The sequence below is a fragment of the Sesamum indicum genome, linkage group LG1 (assembly GCF_026168435.1).
Source record: "Sesamum indicum cultivar Baizhima isolate 11 linkage group LG1, ASM2616843v1, whole genome shotgun sequence".
NCBI classification, from domain to species: Eukaryota; Viridiplantae; Streptophyta; class Magnoliopsida; order Lamiales; family Pedaliaceae; genus Sesamum; species Sesamum indicum.
In genome coordinates, this window is record NC_142657.1 from 16,397,175 (window position 1) to 16,416,308 (window position 19,134).

Here is a 19,134-nt window from a genome sequence, read left to right on the forward strand (position 1 = left end):
AATTCAAGTTTCATGTTTCGATTAATTGAAGGATATAGTCTTATATTGCAATTTAGACAACAACTATTTTAATTAGAAATCAGTCTTTAAGTAACCACAAAATATAGGACAAACTTTCGAAAAATAACATAAAGACCTTTTTTTTATCCATATTTTCTCCATGTATACAATCTGTCAAAAATAATTCCTGACAACATGGGATTAAATATTAGGATAAATTATATTTATCGTTTGAATTATGTTTTTTTTTATATTTTATTATCAACAAAATTTTGGGTCAACTTATCTTTTCAATTTTATAAAATTTGCACTTCGCTGTATATGATTATTTTTTTGTTATTTTTTTACTGAAAAAACATCACATATCACATGTGCACTGCATGTGATATTTTTTCGAAAAAAACTTTGTTAAAAAATAGTTATAATTGACAAAGTTTAAAATTTTGTAACGGTAGATTGACACAAAAAATAGTTTATATGTTAAAGTAAAAAATAATTGTGGTTCAGATTGCAAAATATAATTGACCCTAAATATTATAAAGTAGGACAAAACCCTGAAGGGCAAATAAGTCAAATCCACTCCTAAAACACCAATTTTAAATAATAATAAAGAAAAAAAAGAAATATTTCAGTGAAAGGCTCACTCTATATCCCAAGAGATTGGAGAAGAAAAGGGATAGATAACTAAAGAAAGAGCAAAACTGCCCCAAAAAAAAGGCAGTAGTGGGCTATGAGGGGAGGTGCTTCGCTTATCACTCAAAAATCAAGAAAAGGTGAAAGCAAGAGAGCAAACAATGGGCTTTGCAACAGGGAGTTCTTCATTTCTCCATCATTCCCTCTTCCCCCCGCCCTCTTCGCCCTGTATTTTGCAACCTCCATTCTCCCCGAGGAATGGGCTCACTCCGAGAAAGAATAGAACAGCCATATCTTGCTCACACCAAGAAATTACACCAAAAGATGAGGATTTTTGCAAGAGGAGAGCGATTCTTTTCGTGGGGTTTTCTCTAATTCCGTTGCTTAATATGAGGGCGGAGGCTGTTGAAGGAATTGCTGCAGGTCAGTCGGGCTTTGTAATTTTCCTTATATTTTCAAGATGCTATTTTTTTTAGGTTTTTTTTGGTGGGGTGGGGGTATCACTGGAGTCACTGTTCATTTGGTTTCTAAGAATGTGTATGTCGGTTCTTTTGTTATGCTCATCAATAGTTACCAGAGGTGATAATAACATATATTTTCTGGATATGAGCTCAATTAACTATGTGTTGACTATTTTGTAATGTTTTTAACTACCATATGGCTTCTTGGTAATGCATTCTCATTGAGCGGTAAATTGCCGATGAGGATGTTTTAGATATGAAGCTGAATAATGAAAGCAATTTGGGGATGATCTTGAGTTGATTTATGGACAGATGGTTTCCTGCAGCAGTTGTGATTCTTGAAAGTTGACCAGTGTAGTTTAGATTCAGCTTCTTTAATGCAGATTGCGTTGGCATGAATAACTAGTCTTAGTTTGCTGCATTTTCATGTTCAAAAGGTATATTCCGAAACTTGACATCCTTTCATGGTGACCATACCTTGTTTTTTATTGTTTCAGAAAGTACCGAAATAAGGACACTTGATCAGAAACAAAAAGCAGAGGTCCGCATCTATGCTGAAAATATAGTATTGAAAGGGTTATTTAAGTACTGGTTTGTGGTTCTCTGATTGTTGTGTTTGTACTTAGTGTTCTAGTTTCATGTCTGTTGAAGTGTGTGTTTGTGGTGCCAGCAATCAGTTCAGGGAAAGTCGTCCCAAAACCCGTTTCTTTCACTTCTCAATGGACTTGGATTTTTGGGATCAGGCGTGCTTGCTGCTCTCTATGCATCATTAAAGAAGGAAAAGGCTGCTTCAGATGCAACCATAGAATCTGTAAGCCTTCTCTCAATGGAGTTTGCACATCTTGTTTGGGCTTGAAAATGTTGACATGTTGTTCTTCACAGTAAAATCAAGGTCAACTTCGTTGAAGGGAAAAAAATGGAGGATCATAGTACAGTGGTGCAGCTATAGTCAGTTGACCTTTTTCACTTTTAACCTCATTTCAGTTCCCTATTTTGAGTCAACTCTGCTTCATATCAACTAAATGTGAAAAAAAAAGGAATACGCTCGCATGCACCTTTGTTAGATAAAACCCTCTTCCTTCAAATGTTTCTTACAGGTAAATCTGGCTTAAGATTGATTTTAGCCGCGCAAAGACCCAAGTGATATCACAGGGACCAAATAACGTAGAGTACTTTGATCCTAATTACTTATAGTATCAACTCATAATATTTTTCAAATTCTTGAATTATGGAGAGAACTTATGTGCTATGTGTTAAATGGAGTTATTGGGATTCTTTGCTAAAGGTCTATTGTCTTCTTGTGTGCACAGATCAATGTTAAATTGAAGGAAAAAGAAGCTACGATCAGTTTTCTGGAGAAAAAGTTTGAATCAGAGCTATTGAATGAGAAAGAAGCGCGAAATAAAGCCCTTGCAAAAGCGAATGAAGAGAAACAGTCGTTAGTTAATCAATTGGATCTTGCAAATCGGACAATAACAAGCCTTGGACAGGATTTGCGAAAAGAGAAAAGTTTAGTTGAAGAGCGAACTATCCAAGTTGAGCATCTTGAAGTCTACCTCCAAAAGGCTGGGGACGAGAAAAGGGAACTTCAAGAACTGTTGAAGGAGAAGCTAGATTCTGTAGCAGCCTTGCAAGAACGGGTAATTTCACTTTCCTCTGAGATCAAGGACAAGGACGACAATTTACAGAAAGTTAATTCCAAACTTGTCGAAAAAGAAAGAGAGTTGAGTCAATTGAGCTCTATTTATCAGCAAGCGCAAGAACAACTAAGTAGTTTGAATTCAGAGATCCAACAACTGAAAGATGTACTCCAGGAGAAGGAAAAGGAACTTGATTTAAAGAACTTAGCCTTGAATAATCTGAAGGCCGAGTTAACTTCTTCACTTGCTGAGAGAGATGAATCTCATAAAAAGCTCGAGGCTGTTCTAAAGGAGTATGATCAGTTCAAGTCATCCGCAGAAAAGAAGGCAGCTTCAGATGCCAAGCTTTTGGGAGAAAGAGAAGAAGCACTTCACCAGCTTGAGGAACAACTTGAGGTTGCTAAGAACGACGTGAATAAAAGCAATGTTTTGATTTCAGATTTGACCCAGGAGAAAGACAATTTAACAGAAATGCTGAACATTGAGTTGAAAAATGTGAAGCATCTAGAACAGGAACTCAAGATCACACAAGAAAGTTTGGAGAACTCTAGATCTGAAGCTTCTGACTTGGCAAAACAGTTGCAGGAGTCGAGACTCTTGTGCTCGGAGCTTGAAGACAAGGTCTCTAGGATTCAGGTTGAGTTTAGTGAAACTAGAGACTCATTAGAGAGGGAAGTTAATGAAGTAAAACTTGGTGCAGAGCTCATAGCAGGAGAATTACGGTCAACAAAAGAGCTGCTGAGCAAATCGAACGACGAGCTGCAAATGATATCCCAAGAACTGGCTGCTAAAGTGCAAAGATGTGAGATTTTGGAGAAAGAACTCGATCATACCCACAGGAAAGCCGAAAGTGCAGCTCTTGCTCTGGAGGTGGAAAAGAACGTCGTTGCTTCTTTGAACAAAGAGTTAAAGGTTCTCGAAACTCAAATTTCCAGAGACCGGGAAGCACGAAAAAGTCTTGAAGCAGATTTAGAAGATGCTACCAAATCTCTTGATGAGATGAATCAAGAAACATTAAAGCTGTCAAGGGAACTAGAGCTTGCTAGTTCTCGGATATCAAGCATAGAGGATGAGAAAGAGGCGCTCTACAGGTCCCTTGACGAGCAAAAGCAGGTATCTCAAGAAGTTCGAGAAAACTTGGAAGACGCCCATAACTTGATTATGAGGCTTGGAAACGAGAGGGATGGTCTGGAAAAGAGAGGAAAGAAACTAGAAGAGGAATTAGCTTCCGCAAAGGGAGAAATACTGCGGCTAAGGAGTCAAATGAACGCGTCAAAAAATCCTGCGATCGATCAGCATGAGCAAAAACTGGAAGTGGGAAGCAAATCTGATGCTTCCCCTAGAAGAGTTACTCGGAGGAGAAAGGTTAACCAGCAGCGAGAAGATTTGTAGTTGGCTGTGAATTTAAATAACATATCCACTCGTATTGATTAGAATTATGGGCTGCTCATTGTGTTTCATCTTTTTCTTCAACTGGGAAGTTTTCCTGACCAAAAAATGCATTCGTGTATTATGAATAATTGTTGAGACAAGGGATTCTTGATGTATGAAGAGTGTATACTAGGGAAGAGGGAGCTCAGTCAGCTGCTTAGTGCTGCTCTCCGTTGTAATTTGGATGTGCTGAATAAACAGCTTATTTTTAATTCATTTGCTGCTTTCTTTTCTTATTTGGAGGATAGAAATGTCTGAAAATTACATTAATTGCAGCAATATTTACAGCTCATTTCCTAAAGCATAGTTGATGTCTCTGCCCGCTACCCCATTAAAGACGTTCGGGCCCTTTCAGGTCCCTCTCTCCATTCTAACTCATATTGGGGGGAGAAGATCCTTTCCTTCAGCTATGTCCCCAGCCCTCACGCTTTTTGGGCTTCCGGGCTTGGGACTAGGAATCAGGAAAGAACTTCCCCCCTTTGCCTTACCCCGTTCCTGCTTGCCCACTAGGCAATCAGTCACTGCCACATTGTATTCCGTTCCTGCCCCTCCCCGAGGGTCAGTCACTCTCGATTTCTCAAGAAAAAAGCATCCAATACAAAATATTCTTCTACTGGTAGATGGCACCAACGACCGCATAGCGCAGTGGATTAGCGCGTTTGACTTCGGATCAAAAGGTCGTGGGTTCGACTCCCACTGTGGTCGGGTGTCTAGGCCTGCCCTTTTTGATCAGCACTTGGGCAACTCGGTTTTAAGCTAGAGTCCGGCCCTCCAGCCAGAACTTTCTTCTTCACGAAATTGCAAGCTGGCTCGTGAACTTTATTTTTTCACAAATATTTATGTATAAATATATATAATTATTAAAATATTTTTATATTATGTAATTATATATTCAATATTATATCAACTTTATATTTAAAATTCACCGTATATTAAAAATAATTACCCAATATCTCATATTTTAATTTTAGATAATAATAATTTTTATTTATATGATCTAGTTCTATATAAAAATAAACTTAAGTAACAATTTAGTAAGTTTTGATATACATATATATATATATATATTATGATGCTTATAGATTTTATGTTATATTAAAATAGCAATCTCTTTTACTTTTTGTAAAATTAACAAGTTCTAGTGATTAATTTATATTTTTTATATTTATTTGTGAGTATATATTTATATCAAAATACATGGTAAAATTTATTTTACTGTTTATAAATTCATGTTAAAAATTCTAATTTTGGTGACTTAATTTAAAGATAATAGTAATAATGACGATGATGGTTCGATTTTCAGATATTTAAGAAAAAAAAATCATTTATTTCAATCAGATGATTTTTCTTGTTTGGTTAACTGTATTGAACTAAATAAATAAATTTTATTTGTATATATTTTAATTTTATTAAATTATATAAAAATATATTACTATTTTATATATTATATACTTTATATTAATACATATTAAATATGAATTTGAATTATTATTTTGATTTTTCAATTCAATAAATAGTATTGTTATTGTATTCTTTCGATTTGAATTGTATTCATAAAATATTATTTTTTAAATTTTAATAATTTTGTACAGGCAAAAAACTAAAATGATTTTTTTAACAAATTCAATTCTTTTTTTTTAGTTTCTAATGGGAAAAACTAAAAAAATTCCGACAAAACCACCCAGCTCGGTCTGGTGTCTATGCACCAATTCGGCGTACTGAATTTTCGATTAACCAAAAATTCGATTCAGTTTACCAAACTGAACACCCCTACATGGACTAGATCTCTTTATTCGAGCTCGAACCTCTTCCATATAAACTCGTTGAGCTTGGACTCGACTCATCTACATCCCTAAAAGAGATGCCATTTGAATTTCATTAAACTACATATACAGTCTTTTCCATGATCTTTCTGCGTCCAAATTGCAAGAGCGTAAATCTACCTCGACAAGTACTGCTCAAAATTCTGCTGAATAAATTCCAATCGACAAAAAGAATCAATCCGAGCAACATATTATGTCTTGAACACCAACAGGGTCCATTTCCGTAGAGCATGTTGCAATAGAAACGATCAACTTTAGTATCGCACATGAACAGCAGCACCTCTAAACATGAACTGGTTAAAGTTTCTCCCTTGTCAAACATCTGCATCAAGAGACGATTCTTGAAATAAAATTATGCTGATTCCATCGTGGTTATAAAGATGATGATAATCTGAAAATAACAGAGCAAGCAGAAGCAGCATTCAGATGCATGAGTCCCAGAATCTCAATCCCCTAGAAATGGTCACAATCTCACTGGAGTTGGGAGTTCATACAAAATGAAAAATGATTATGCATGAAAACCGACTCAACAATATCGCAGCTGTGCTTACAGTCAAAGATGCAATGAACAAATTAAAAGTGAGCAAATGGAGCTTGGTTCTCTACAGCAGAGTCTTATCTATTTGCACCCAAAGAAAAATGGTAGATTGCTTTAGCCTCTACTAGTGGCCCAAACAAGATTTACCTGGATACTTGGTAAATTCACCATTTGTTATCAGAAAATGAACTGTTAGTTCACGCAATTATTGGGATCAGAACACAATTCTAAACAGCGAGGCATGACGAAATTTTGTGGGTTCTTTGTCCTTTTTCCTTTCAGTTTGGCTGTGCATCTGCATGCCCCCAATTGACTTTTTCTTTTTCGTTTGGGGCTGGGGATTCAAGAATTTGTTTGGATCAATGGAATCTTAGTGCTTGTGATCTAATGCATTGAAAATGTTACATGAGGCCACATAAAAATTCGCGGAACCATAAACCCACCATATTATTTTGATGAATGCAGAAGAAGAATACAAAAGACTTCTTCAGGAACCCTTTACTTTTAGCTCAATACATGAAACTTCATTTTGCAGTTCATGCAATTACCAAATATCAAACCATATCAAGTAGTCTAAATTTTTGAAAAGGTAAATCGCAACCAACCAGGATTGTTAAATATAGGATACCAGTGATGAAGGGCAATTTATTAACTGGAGCTGAAATGGCTTGCAAAACTCTTAAGAAACCTAAAATTATTTAAAGCATGTTGTAGGTTGAAAAATTAAACATGCAATTATAAACTGCAAAGATTTGTTCAACTTTAAGCGGAAAAACAAGATAAAGCACAACAAGAGAAGAAGAAACCCATGGATGTCCATAAAGAAGAAAACTGAAACTAATGAAAAAAGGCGATCAGGTTTGAACAATAACTTGAACAGAAATCAAGCAGAAGAAAAGTAATGCTTCACTTAGAGGAATCAGTAAAACAGAAAATTTGCTTACTCGATCTATATCTTCCAATCGGGATTTCACGTAATTCACGCCTCATGCACAAATATTCACCTAACAATGCCATCACTGCTAGGCTGGTAATATTCACAACCCACCACGTCACTGATGAGGGCCAACCTCCATAGAAGAAGCAAATCAAAAGGTGGATGATAAAAAGGGTAGCAGAAAAGTCCAAGCATTTCTTTGCCCTTTCAACTAAATAAACTAAAAATCCAGCTCTGTTTCAATGAAAAAAAAGAAAAGAAGGTATTAAGAATGATTTTTGGAAATTAATATAGCACGTCTAAGGCTCTAAGCTTTCACATTTAAGACGACCGTCATGGTCCCATTGGAAACCAGTAGCATAAGCATAATCAACAATAAATATTAGGAAATAGAGTCAAAACCATGACTCAGAAACACAACAGCTACTAGATATTATAGATGCACAAGCACACACACACCCCTCCTCTTTTGATTCTGCTTATTCTCAAAGTCGTCTACCAGCATACTTAGTCTTCCTTTTCCACAATAAAAATCCTGTCAAGTGAACATGCTTCAGTAAATAGAAGATATTACATCTTATGCATAGCACATACAACCTTTTCATATTGACTTGTCGCTTTTCCTTTTCTGATGTTTCAAAGCTACAGCTCGTTGCCTCAAATGAACATTCTTTCTTAAACCCATTACTAACTATTGTTTGCATAAAGTACGAATAATTATTTATTCTAATTTCAATCTGCACCAAACATTAAACATCTCTATCCCCTCTAAAACTTTATGGTGCATATCTATTGAATTTCAGGGTCTTGCTTTTAGTTCAAATGGGTTATAACTTATAAGTTTTTGTCAGTAAATGTTCTTTGTTAATCATGCTTAAAAATTACTTGAACGTTGTAGGAATATCAAAAGATCACCACAGCCTCCCACAGAATAACAGAAAAAATCCGAGATATCGTGGATACAAAGAAAAGCACGAGAACTTAATTGAAAATTTTAAAGTAAAGCCAAAATATAATAACTCAATTGGAAACTTCAGCAGCAGCAAAGAACCAAATCAGATATTGACATCACCGAACTTAAACTACTATTCAGAAAGAAAATTCAATATAACCAATCATGCTAATAATATATGCCAAAAAAAAAAAAAAAAAGAAAGAAAACAGCATACATCTAAGCTATTAATCAAACTATAAAAACTAACAAAAGAAACTACAAACCCACCCTGCAACAGAGCTGAGAAAGATGGAAGCCATAACGCACCATCCAACAGCTGTGGAGGCAGTAACCGTAGCAAAATCAAAGAAATACACCAGGCTCATCTTGGACGCCCTCGGCCCGACAAGAATCGACAAGAACACCCCCAAACTGAGATAGTAGAGACATTGAAGGCACACGATTTGCGCCACTATTAGCCATGGATCCCACGCCACCGCACCATAGAACATGACTTAATTCTCTTCTCTTCCACAAAATTACCAAGCAAAATCAGACTTTATTGATCTTCACCATAAAAACATTGATTAAAAGTAAAAAAGGGGGCCAAAAGATAAAAAATCAGAACCCCCTTTGGGTTTCAGAACTGAATTGAGACTCAATTCTTGCGGATTAAAGTCGAATTAGGGGTTTTCCATCAGGTTGAGCTAACAGACCGGGAACATAAATACCCAGAACTTTGGGGGTCGAATTCTGTAAAGAATGATTGTTACAGGATTGAGGGAGAAAATTAAGTTGGGTTGGTATGATCATGAGCTTATATATGTGCGTGCGCGCGCGTGTTAGTGGAGGAGGACAGCACTTAGGGTCTGTTTGGTTGCGTGAAAAATGAATAGTTAATTAAACCCTATATTATATCAATTCCACCTCTAAAGCATGCAAACTCAATAAATTTATTATTTTATACTTTTTATATAATTGTTTAAATTTTTTTTTCTATGTATTGTTATATGCATTGAACTTTCTTTTAAAAATATTGTCAATACAATTTTCAAACACTATATTAAACATATATATGTATTTTAAAATATGCAAATCTATGCATGTAATAATCTATAATATTCTATAATTTATGGATAATGATATAAAATACTTTAAATATTCATACTTGAATATAAAATATATAAGTTATATGGCATTTTTTTTACAAAATTATATGTATAATATATATATAGTTGCATCACAATTTATGCGTATTTACGTCCATTTTTAATATAAATATTTTTTTTATAAAACATGTTTATTTATATAGAACTTGAAAATATTTTTTGTATTATATTATATATGTATATATAACTTATACAAGCGTATAGAAAAACTCCATGCACAATCTACAAACAAAATCTTACATGCCCTGATAATATCTAGGGTCAATTACATTGACAACACATGAGGTTAAGTTTAATTATACAAACTTCCGCTACACCTTATATAAATACAAATATATCCCAAGGAGTATTAATGCAATGTACATAGATGTGTTTGTGTAAAGTTTCGAATTGAATAGAATGTGTACTTATAATTACAACTACACTTCAAATAATGTACTTATAATTTAATAAATAGCAGAATATTTTTTTATAATTAGACCTAATCTCATGTTGTTAATATAATTTACCCTAATATCTAACAATCTTGAAAAAGAACCTACAAATGTCAAGTCACAGACCAACAAAAAACTCTTACTTTGAAAGAGTTGTGTGTATGTCTGGACTTTGAACTACAAAACATAGTACACATCAATAAGTTAAGCTACAACTTCTAGCAACCAAAAACAACAGAAACCTCTGCCTTCAGCCCTCACTGAAACAGCGTGAAAGCCAGGTTGTCTTCAAGGTTGATCCTTCCATGAAGAAGAGATGTCGGATACAGCTTCTCCGACCGTCAAGTATAGTCCTTCAAAGTGGAACAACTCCAAGACATTGGATTTATGCAGTTTCTCCATTACACTTCCAACGGGATTTGCCAAGACGAGCTGCATGATGACAGCCAGGGGTGTCACTACCGGCACAAACAAGGCGAAGGACTTGTGGAAGTATGTTAAAACGTGTATGGTTTGGTGATGGTTTTACCTTGAGTGATCGGTTGTCGAGCATCTTTCTGAGTTCGCTGATCATGTCGAGACCGCTTGTGTCTATTGCCGTCACAGCTGATCAAGAACGAAAAAACGAGAGATATAAGCTGGCCTTTGATTAATAAGCAAAAATTAAGTCACTCTTTTATGACTTACCGGTCATGTCAAGAATCACACATCTCAAATCACATATGTCGTTTGATGCCAGCCACTGCTCCTCTTCCCTGATCCATCTCAAGATTCTGCAGTTTCGAGTACTGAGCTTATGAGGATTACTTCTCTACTGAGGAAGTTGGAAGATAGCAACTTGTTGCTTTGCAATCAAAAGCTTGCTAACAAGAAGTGATTTTTGGCTTATAGCCAGATATAAGTGGTTTTGGTCTGCTTTATAGTGGTGATTTCACTTCTGATTGTCTGAAATGAGTTGTTACTTAGAAAAGCTAGAAGCAAGAGGAGATGGGCTTTTAGCCTTTTGACATGTTTTGGATTTTGAGTATTAAGAAACAAAAACAAATCGCAACTTAGACGGTGTTTGCAAAGTTTATTTAAGACATTTTATAAAGTTTTTAGAATTTATAAGATGTTGGATCTTATTTATAAAATAAGCTTTTAAAATATTTGGATAAAATAAAAATGTGAAACTCACAAGATGTTAGTAACAAAAATTTTATAAACAAAACTGAAGGAGTTTGTTAAAATTTTAAAAATAAGTTGGGAAAAATTCTTGTTAAAGAAACTTATAAGCTCCTTCTCTCGAAATTCTACAAAATACTTTTCAATATCTTATAAGATTTCAAATGCCTTATAACATGTTTTGAAAAGCTTATAAACTCACCACAAACACCCTTTTATTCTTATTATTCAAACTTCCTTCACTTTTGCATTTTTACTGCTTCTCAGGACATTCTCTAAAATTTATCATTCTCCAAAAGCAGAAGCTTTTCCCAAACAGAGTTTAAGTCCATTTAGTCAGCTATATCAGTTCAATTCAGAAGTCAGACAGAACATAAGAATTCATCATTCATAAGGAAAATATGTTCTTATTTCTTAACTTACCTTTCTTGTAGGTAAGTGGAATTCGCAAAGTAAATGGGAGCCTCGATGCCAAGGATAAGAAAAGATGGAACTCTAACAGCTTGCGTGTATCTGCTACGGTTTTGATATATTTGAGTTCCGGGAATGTTCCCCAGAGAAACCGTGTTTGGCCTTGTTACATTCAACAGAATCTTGAAAACTGAAATTCCAACCTGAATTTGTACCATTTGCAAATCACATCAGTGACATTTTTCCCAAGAAACTCGAACTTTATTCATGAACTTGATGAGAAAGACTTACTGCTATAGCAAGACCAAGAGCCACTGAGATAAACAGAACGCCAAAGAAGGAACACAAGCAAGCTACGAAGTCGAGCTTGTCAACTTTCCATAGTTTGTATGCAGCCCCATAATCGATCAGGCCTACTGCAGCTGTTATGATAATGGCTGCCAGGATGAGATTGGGAGTGTAACGGAAGAGTGGCATGAGAAACAACAAAGTTATGAGAACGGCTCCAGCCATTATAATGTTTGACACCCCAGATTGTGCTCCAGCATTATAATTCACAGCAGATCGCGAAAACGAACCTTAAAAACGAAAAGAAAAGGTTTGTTTCAGCATTATCATGTTTGTGTTTATCGTATTTCCGAAAATGAAGGAGTATAATTATTCCGTACATAATCCCATAATGGAAGTAACTGTAAGGATATTTTCGATGTAGGAACTTAAGAGGAGACAGTGTCTGCAATTTCAGGATGTGAAAATTTTACCAGTGGTGATGTAACATGAAGAACAAGAGCCAGCTATGTTCATGAGGCCAATGGCCACCATTTCTTTGTTGCCGTTAACTTGGTAGTTTTTCAGAGCAGCAAATGTCCTCCCTACCGCAATGCCTTCCTAAAGTTCACAGAAACGAAGTCTGATTTCTTTTCGGTTTTATCATCTTTAATGCATAAGTTAGAAAGCAGACTGGCAGGTGATATTAGATCATGAGGTTTTAACAGTAAATGTTAAGATGTCTCCTTACAAACTTACTGTCAGAGAAAGTACTCCAGTGGTGATACCAGTTTTGATTGTTAGAGCCAGATGACCACCGGTAAAGAGCAGCATGCGTGCAGATGGTGGATTCAGACCCTTAGGCAATTGGCCAATCTGTAGGGATAAGAGTCTTCTGATTAGCATCCACTTGAAAGTGATCAGCGCAGAGTTTCAAGAACGATACTCATATAATATAGCTTGGAGAAATTCACGTTTCTTACAGTTTGAATGTCGTGAAGTTTGGACTTGAGACAGACTACTAGGATGGTAGAGAGAATAACTGATGTTAATGGAGCAGCTGCCGAAATCCAAAACAGTCTTGGTCTTCTTGAGCTCTGCGGTCATTTTTTTAAAAAAATTTATACCAGCACAAAGGAGAGACAGAATCTTTGGAAAAACAGACATCGAACTGCTGACCAGACCATGAAAAAACTTACAATGTGCCTAGTTGTCAGTAACAAGGCCAGAAAAATAATTCCAATCGTAATTGTTTGCCAAGACCACTGCAGAGATGAAATAACTCGGAGAGAATCATAGCTGATTTACATAAGCTTTGGGATATAATAAACATAGCGTCAAGTGACCTTTTTCTATTGTTTTTCAAACAATTATCTTTATTAAGTATTCTACCTCATTTCTGTGATTAAAGACAGAAGACAACACGGGAATTATTTGCATCTTGGATGTGAAATGGACTATCCCAAGTAGCCCTTTTAGCTGTTGCAATGAAACAATGATTGCTGCACCTGCCATGAAGCCAACTAGAGTTGCCTTTGACAGAAAATCGATAATAAATCCTAACCTGGAAAGTGCAACATCAGCAAAATCAAATATCAAACAAAACTATTTTTCTTAAATTCCGCGAGTGAAAAATGATCTAAACTCGTAAAAGGACAAACATAAGATCTTTCTAGAGACTCATAAATCATCATTACAGCAAACTTATGATCATGCACATTCTTGTACATTACCTTCCCGTAACATGTTACCGTTTTGTTGCAAAGTAAGTTGGATTCAATAGTTGTATCTCTCAAAAACTAAGTTGTAATACAGAACGTTTACAGTTATTGCAGCTTTTTATACCTTAGGAAACCTAGAGAAGCCTGGAACAGTCCTGCAAAGAATGTTGATGTGAAAGCCAGTTTAAGGTAGAGAGCAGGTTCCGCTGTGTAAGAAACAGCTTCACTTAGCATCGTGCCCATCACAAGAGAAGCTATCGAGACGGGACCGACTGCAAGATGATGAGAACTCCCAAGAACAGCATATATCAACGGCGGTACAAAACTCGAGTCTGCAAAAGAACCATTTTCACTTCAAATCAACATCAATTATTCATCAGATATCCTCAAACAAGAAACTGGTCGAAAATACAGTAACAGATGCTGATCTTGAAGACTTACAGAGCCCAATTATGGGTGGCAAATTTGCCAGCTTTGCATAACTAATCCCCTGAACCAGATAAACGAAACAAGTAAAGGAGAATCATATCATAATCTACTCATGGAAAGATTTATGCTCAAAAAGAGTAGAAAGCTCATTGAGAAAATTTCTTAATGAGTAAAGGGTCCAAACATTGCTACTTTTGGTTGAAATTTGAATAGCAAATGCATATACATTTAAATTCAACAACTAATCAAAACTAGTTTTGAGTCCAAACATGTAATCAATCTTTGCTTGAATTTGAAGTATATATATAGATAAAAGAACTTCATCTTCCTTTACTCAACAATTCTTGAGTCGAATTCAACTACTAGCTTTTTTCCAAGACTAAATTCCCAGCTTTTAAACTACTTGGATCATATTGAGGAAATAGACAAGTATGAAAAAGTTAAACAGAAAGTTCAAACTTTTACCATTTCAGTAAGGGAAAATGTTTTCTTTAGGCTATGTTTGGTAGTTGGATTTCGGAAGAAACATTATTCTTTTATCATTTTCTCACTTTACAACGTTGTTTTTCATTTTCCTCGCGACATCCAAAAACAACATTAGTATTTTCACATACTTTTCTCTCCATAATCCAAGGTCCAAAGCACATCCTTAACAAAAACAAACACAAAGATCAAACTTTTTTAACATTGTACCTGCGGAATCGCAAGGCTCGCAATCGTAACGCCGGAAACAACATCACATTTCAGCAGCTTAAAGCTGTAATGCGGCGCCCATTTGAGAATGGGGAAGGAACACTGTAGCCCCGTGACCAACCTTCTGAACCACGTCTGATCCTTAAATCTATGCAATGGGTCGTCGGGGAAGAAGATCTCCAAGAGACGGCGCCGGAGTTTCTGCACGGAGGTCTGGCGCGGCGGCAAGCACACTCTGTGCACTCCCGGCGGCCGCGTTAGCGGCGCATTTGCTGAACCCGCCTCGCTCGGGTTGGGTTCATCGTATTCTGACGGGCTTGAAGAACTTTCCACCTTCTTCGAGTTCTCAAACATTTTCTTCTTTTAATTTCTTTTCCCCTTGGTATTTAACAAATTCTTTGATTGAATAGGTGATTTCTGGGATCAAGAGAAGTTCTTGGTTTTTCTCGGATTATCGAATTTTTCAGTTAGAAGGCAGTTATGGGAAGTTGAACTTTAGTATTTATTTGGACAACCTGCTCATGCAGGTTTTTCGCAATCTTGGGTAAGAATAAAGCTAGCGAATATCTAAATTATGTGTTTTGGTCAAACTTAAATTATTAATATAATAATAATAATAACATATTTATTATAATAAAAAAAGTATATATATAATAATAATAATTACATATTTGATTCACTTAAATATAAACTTATATTATAGTATAATCCGTAGCGTTAAATTTTACTTAACTACTTTCTTAAAATTTATCTCTTTCTTTTTCTGTAATGTTCTTGATTTTTTTTGTACTTTCAATATATTGTATATATTTAGATTATTTTATCATTTTTTTTTTGTAAATCCAATATTTTATGAAATAATCATTTTATATATACTTTTACATATTTTGTTTAATTATAAAGAAAGTGAATAAAAATATTATTCTTGCACACAGAGTGTACTAAATATTGCTAGTTACGAGAATCTAAGCATGTGAGAAATAAGAATTGATTTTAGTGATATTAATTTGTAAAATGAATTTTGTAGAGTAGGTGGATCGTATTATTAGTATATTAGTATGTTAGGAATGTCAATTTACAATTATAATAAGTATCAATAATGTATTAGTAATATTCTATACTTTGACTACTATTTAAAAGAAAAGGATTTGAACCAAAAAATCTTATAATGCTCTGTATTTTTTAAATTTTATTCCAAATTAAAGTCCATCTTGAATTTTACAAATAAAATATACTGAAAAGTTTGACATTCAAAATAATTAAATTACATGACATTTGGACAGACATTTCACATTGATTGTATGCAAAAAGTTTAGATAGTTTATAAATTCCAGAGTAAATTCCGTAAATCCACAAATATTAAGCGAAATTAGCTAAAAAGATATTTAGGAAAAAAATTCTTATTGATAGTCGGTAGAAATAAGTTAAGAGATCAATATATTTCATGCGTGACGATGAAAGTCATTCACTTAGCCTAATTGAGGCCTGTTGTGGTCTAGTACTGGTCCAAAGCATATGTGTCGAGTTGATAGTCAGTCAAATCAACAGAATATGTCAACACCAGACGTATATCAACACTTGACACATTATCATATGAACTAATAATAAACTCTGATGAAAAGATGAGTTGACTGAAACAGCCAACGAACTCTCTGAATATGCATTAATTACATACTGTGACATCACCCCTTTCCTACTCAATAATCGGTAGAGCATGACTTACGTGGTATATATATGGACTAATCCATTCCCATCATGGTAATATAACCTTGAAATAATGAGATGCCTGAATCAAGTCTAACAACTTTCTCAATCTTCTCCGGTAAGAAGGAGACTGTACATGACAAGAAAAGTAACATGCCATTCAACACATTTTTTCTTAGACCCTATATGGCATTCTTTACTAAGCATCAAAGTGCTTGTATATTTTTTGCATATTAGTCTCCCAACTTATCTGGAATTGTCAATTAGATTCTTCGACATTCTGTAGGCATTAGTTTGTTTGTTTGGGAAAATGTAGAGAAAATTTTTAATTTACAAATAAAAATGATTAATTAAAAATATATTTTTAGTTTAAAAAATAAATTAAGTATTTAATTCAATTATGTTAACGCATAAATATTATAATTTATTGATTGATTTATATAATTTTGTGTAAGGGAAGAACAAATCTAATTGTAGGCAAATTTAGAATAAGCTTTATATCAACATGGTCCTGCACTTTATGAATTTTTTAAAATAGTCCAACCTCACGTTAAATTAATTGAATGAGGACAAAATGACTGCACAATTGGTCTTGTTCATCTTATGTCGTTTAAAACATAATGACGAAAGATACATGAGGAGCATGTGCTTGTTAGTTAGTTGAAGGGTGGGAAAAACACCCACGCAAAATTACAAACTTAGTGCCACGGGATAAACTTATTTCAAAACTGGTCACGAGCTTTATGAATTTTTAAAAATAGTCTCACCTTCAGTTGAAATTGGCAGAAATATGACAAATTATGACTTTGATAAGCAATTTGATTATTTCAGTCTTCAATTCAAAATCCTTAAAGAATCGAGGGTTACTTCCCCGTCCTAATTGTTATTATGGCCTGCTCAAACAACAACAATTATAGTACTTAAGAACTTAAGAGTGGACATTGTGACAAATTTTTGCCACCCTTCATCAAATTTGGAACTGAACTCACCCCCCCGTCCTAGTTGTTGTTATAGTTTGCTCAAACAACAACAATTGTAGTACTTAAAAACTTAAGATTGGACATTGTGATAAATTTTTGCCACCCTTCATCAAATTTGGAACTGTATTGGACTATCCCAACTTGTGATGATTGAATGTTTGTAGGAGTACAGTTAAATGAAAAAGGTGCCTTTTTATTGACACATGGTAACAATATAGATTTAGGGCTAAACTGTATATATTCAAAAATCGATGGTGGAGGAGGCATTGTCACATTCAAAGTTGGGACCAATATAACTAGTTCCATGTCCATCAACAAAAAAAACAACAGTTAGAAATGCTCTAAACACAAAGATTTGCAAGCCGAAAAATACTATCTCTATGTTCTTACATTAAGATTGGGAATATACTTATGTGGAAAATGGTGTGATTTGTGTTTATAATCATATTTTAAAATAACATTGTATATAAAATATCATTATATATATTATGACAATTACATATAGTACGGAAATGAACGAAATAAATTTAGAAATTAGAAAAGTTGCACCAATGGAGAGTCACGATACTTGTCGCTGACCTAAAGCCATGATTGCCTCCCTACGTGCAGGTTTTAACGGTTGACCATGACTTCATGATAAAACCACATTAGCTCTCAACAGTGTCTCATCCCATGTGCACAACCACAAGAAGACTAGGAACCAGTCCACAGTCACGTTGCAAAAACTCTACAAATACTTGTGGGAGTATAAAATATTTCTCGAAACATAAGCTATACAAAATATATACATCTCACAATGTGCCAAATAAAGAAAGCTAATGGCCCTTTAAATAGTTGTAAAAATTTGACCGTTATAAAATATTAAGTGGTCTAATTAAAACTCATAATATTATAATAAATCCAATTATAAATATGTCACATAAATATATAAAATGTAACGGTCAAATACTTTTTAAGTCTTATAAATTCACAGTTAAATCATCGTAATAATGGGGCCATAAACCTCAAATAAATATCAAATTAAACTAGCACATTAAGATCAAATAAAGTGTTAGAAATAACTTGATAATGTAGAAAATTTTAAAACTTATTTCCAACATATATTTATAATATGATGTAATTAGTTCATTTGCAATTGGTGTTGAACTGTGACTCATACTTTTTTTATTCTTTGCCTAATACATCAAGGTGCACAATTTTTTAAAAAACCTATTAAGCTTATGACTATTTTCGAAATGAGATTATCTTATGGGACTAAGCTTGTAATTTTGCTTGAGCCTATTTATTTTATCCAACCAATTAACGGACATGTGGATTGTTGGCGTACCTTTTGTCGTTGTGCAGTAAAACTTCTATAAATAAATAATTTTGGAATCATGAAATTTTATTAATTAGAGAGATATTAATTTATCAATAAATTAATATTTTATTAATTAAAAGAGAGACTTTTTAAATTCAATAAATTTAATACATATGTATTGAAAATAAATGAATTCATGTATGTTTCATTGATTATATTCATGCATCAATCAATTCTTTACAACTAATTATATATATTAATGTATAATATCAATTCATTGTATACAATTAACTATTATATTCATAGACGCATGTATCAAATCATTGGAATTACTTAAATATACATGTTTACATTAATTCGTTGCACTTAATGACTTAAATAACTATTATAGCCAATTAAATATATTCATGTATGATGAATGAAACATATACTATATAAATCTCAATATGAAAATAAAATAATTTA

At 34.1% G+C, this 19,134-nt stretch overlaps 3 protein-coding genes and 1 non-coding gene across 5 annotated transcripts; 2 read left to right on the forward strand and 2 right to left on the reverse strand.

Annotated features, from left to right (window-relative positions):
- Positions 1-658: 658 nt before the first annotated feature.
- LOC105164035 (MAR-binding filament-like protein 1-1) lies at positions 659-4,381 on the forward strand. Its single transcript, XM_011082587.3, has 4 exons — positions 659-1,056; positions 1,592-1,635; positions 1,765-1,905; positions 2,405-4,381. Exons 1-4 carry the CDS (start codon positions 795-797, stop codon positions 4,124-4,126), a joined length of 2,169 nt encoding a protein of 722 aa, XP_011080889.1. The 5' UTR covers positions 659-794; the 3' UTR covers positions 4,127-4,381.
- Positions 4,382-4,796: 415 nt separating this feature from the next.
- On the forward strand, positions 4,797-4,870 carry TRNAR-UCG (transfer RNA arginine (anticodon UCG)). The gene has a single exon. It is a non-coding gene; the product is annotated as a tRNA-Arg (tRNA).
- Positions 4,871-5,864: 994 nt separating this feature from the next.
- On the reverse strand, positions 5,865-9,196 carry LOC105164047 (uncharacterized). Of its 2 annotated transcripts, none has more exons than XM_020693947.2 (3): positions 8,686-9,196; positions 7,471-7,697; positions 5,865-6,379 (listed from the first exon to the last, which is right to left on the reverse strand). In XM_020693947.2, the coding sequence occupies exons 1-3, from the start codon at positions 8,907-8,909 to the stop codon at positions 6,303-6,305; spliced, it is 528 nt and encodes a 175-aa protein (XP_020549606.1). In that variant the 5' UTR covers positions 8,910-9,196; the 3' UTR covers positions 5,865-6,302. The 2 variants fall into 2 exon arrangements, with proteins under 2 accessions (XP_020549606.1, XP_011080900.1); XM_011082598.3 differs by having other exon boundaries at positions 5,865-6,310; positions 8,686-9,194.
- Positions 9,197-10,016: 820 nt separating this feature from the next.
- On the reverse strand, positions 10,017-15,139 carry LOC105164657 (putative sulfate transporter 3.4). The gene is made up of 13 exons (XM_011083368.3): positions 14,686-15,139; positions 14,005-14,053; positions 13,688-13,895; positions 13,235-13,406; positions 13,042-13,107; positions 12,826-12,939; positions 12,602-12,718; positions 12,337-12,463; positions 11,867-12,153; positions 11,588-11,778; positions 10,688-10,773; positions 10,530-10,606; positions 10,017-10,432 (listed from the first exon to the last, which is right to left on the reverse strand). Exons 1-13 carry the CDS (start codon positions 15,037-15,039, stop codon positions 10,289-10,291), a joined length of 1,992 nt encoding a protein of 663 aa, XP_011081670.3. The 5' UTR covers positions 15,040-15,139; the 3' UTR covers positions 10,017-10,288.
- Between the last annotated feature and the right edge of the window lie 3,995 nt (positions 15,140-19,134).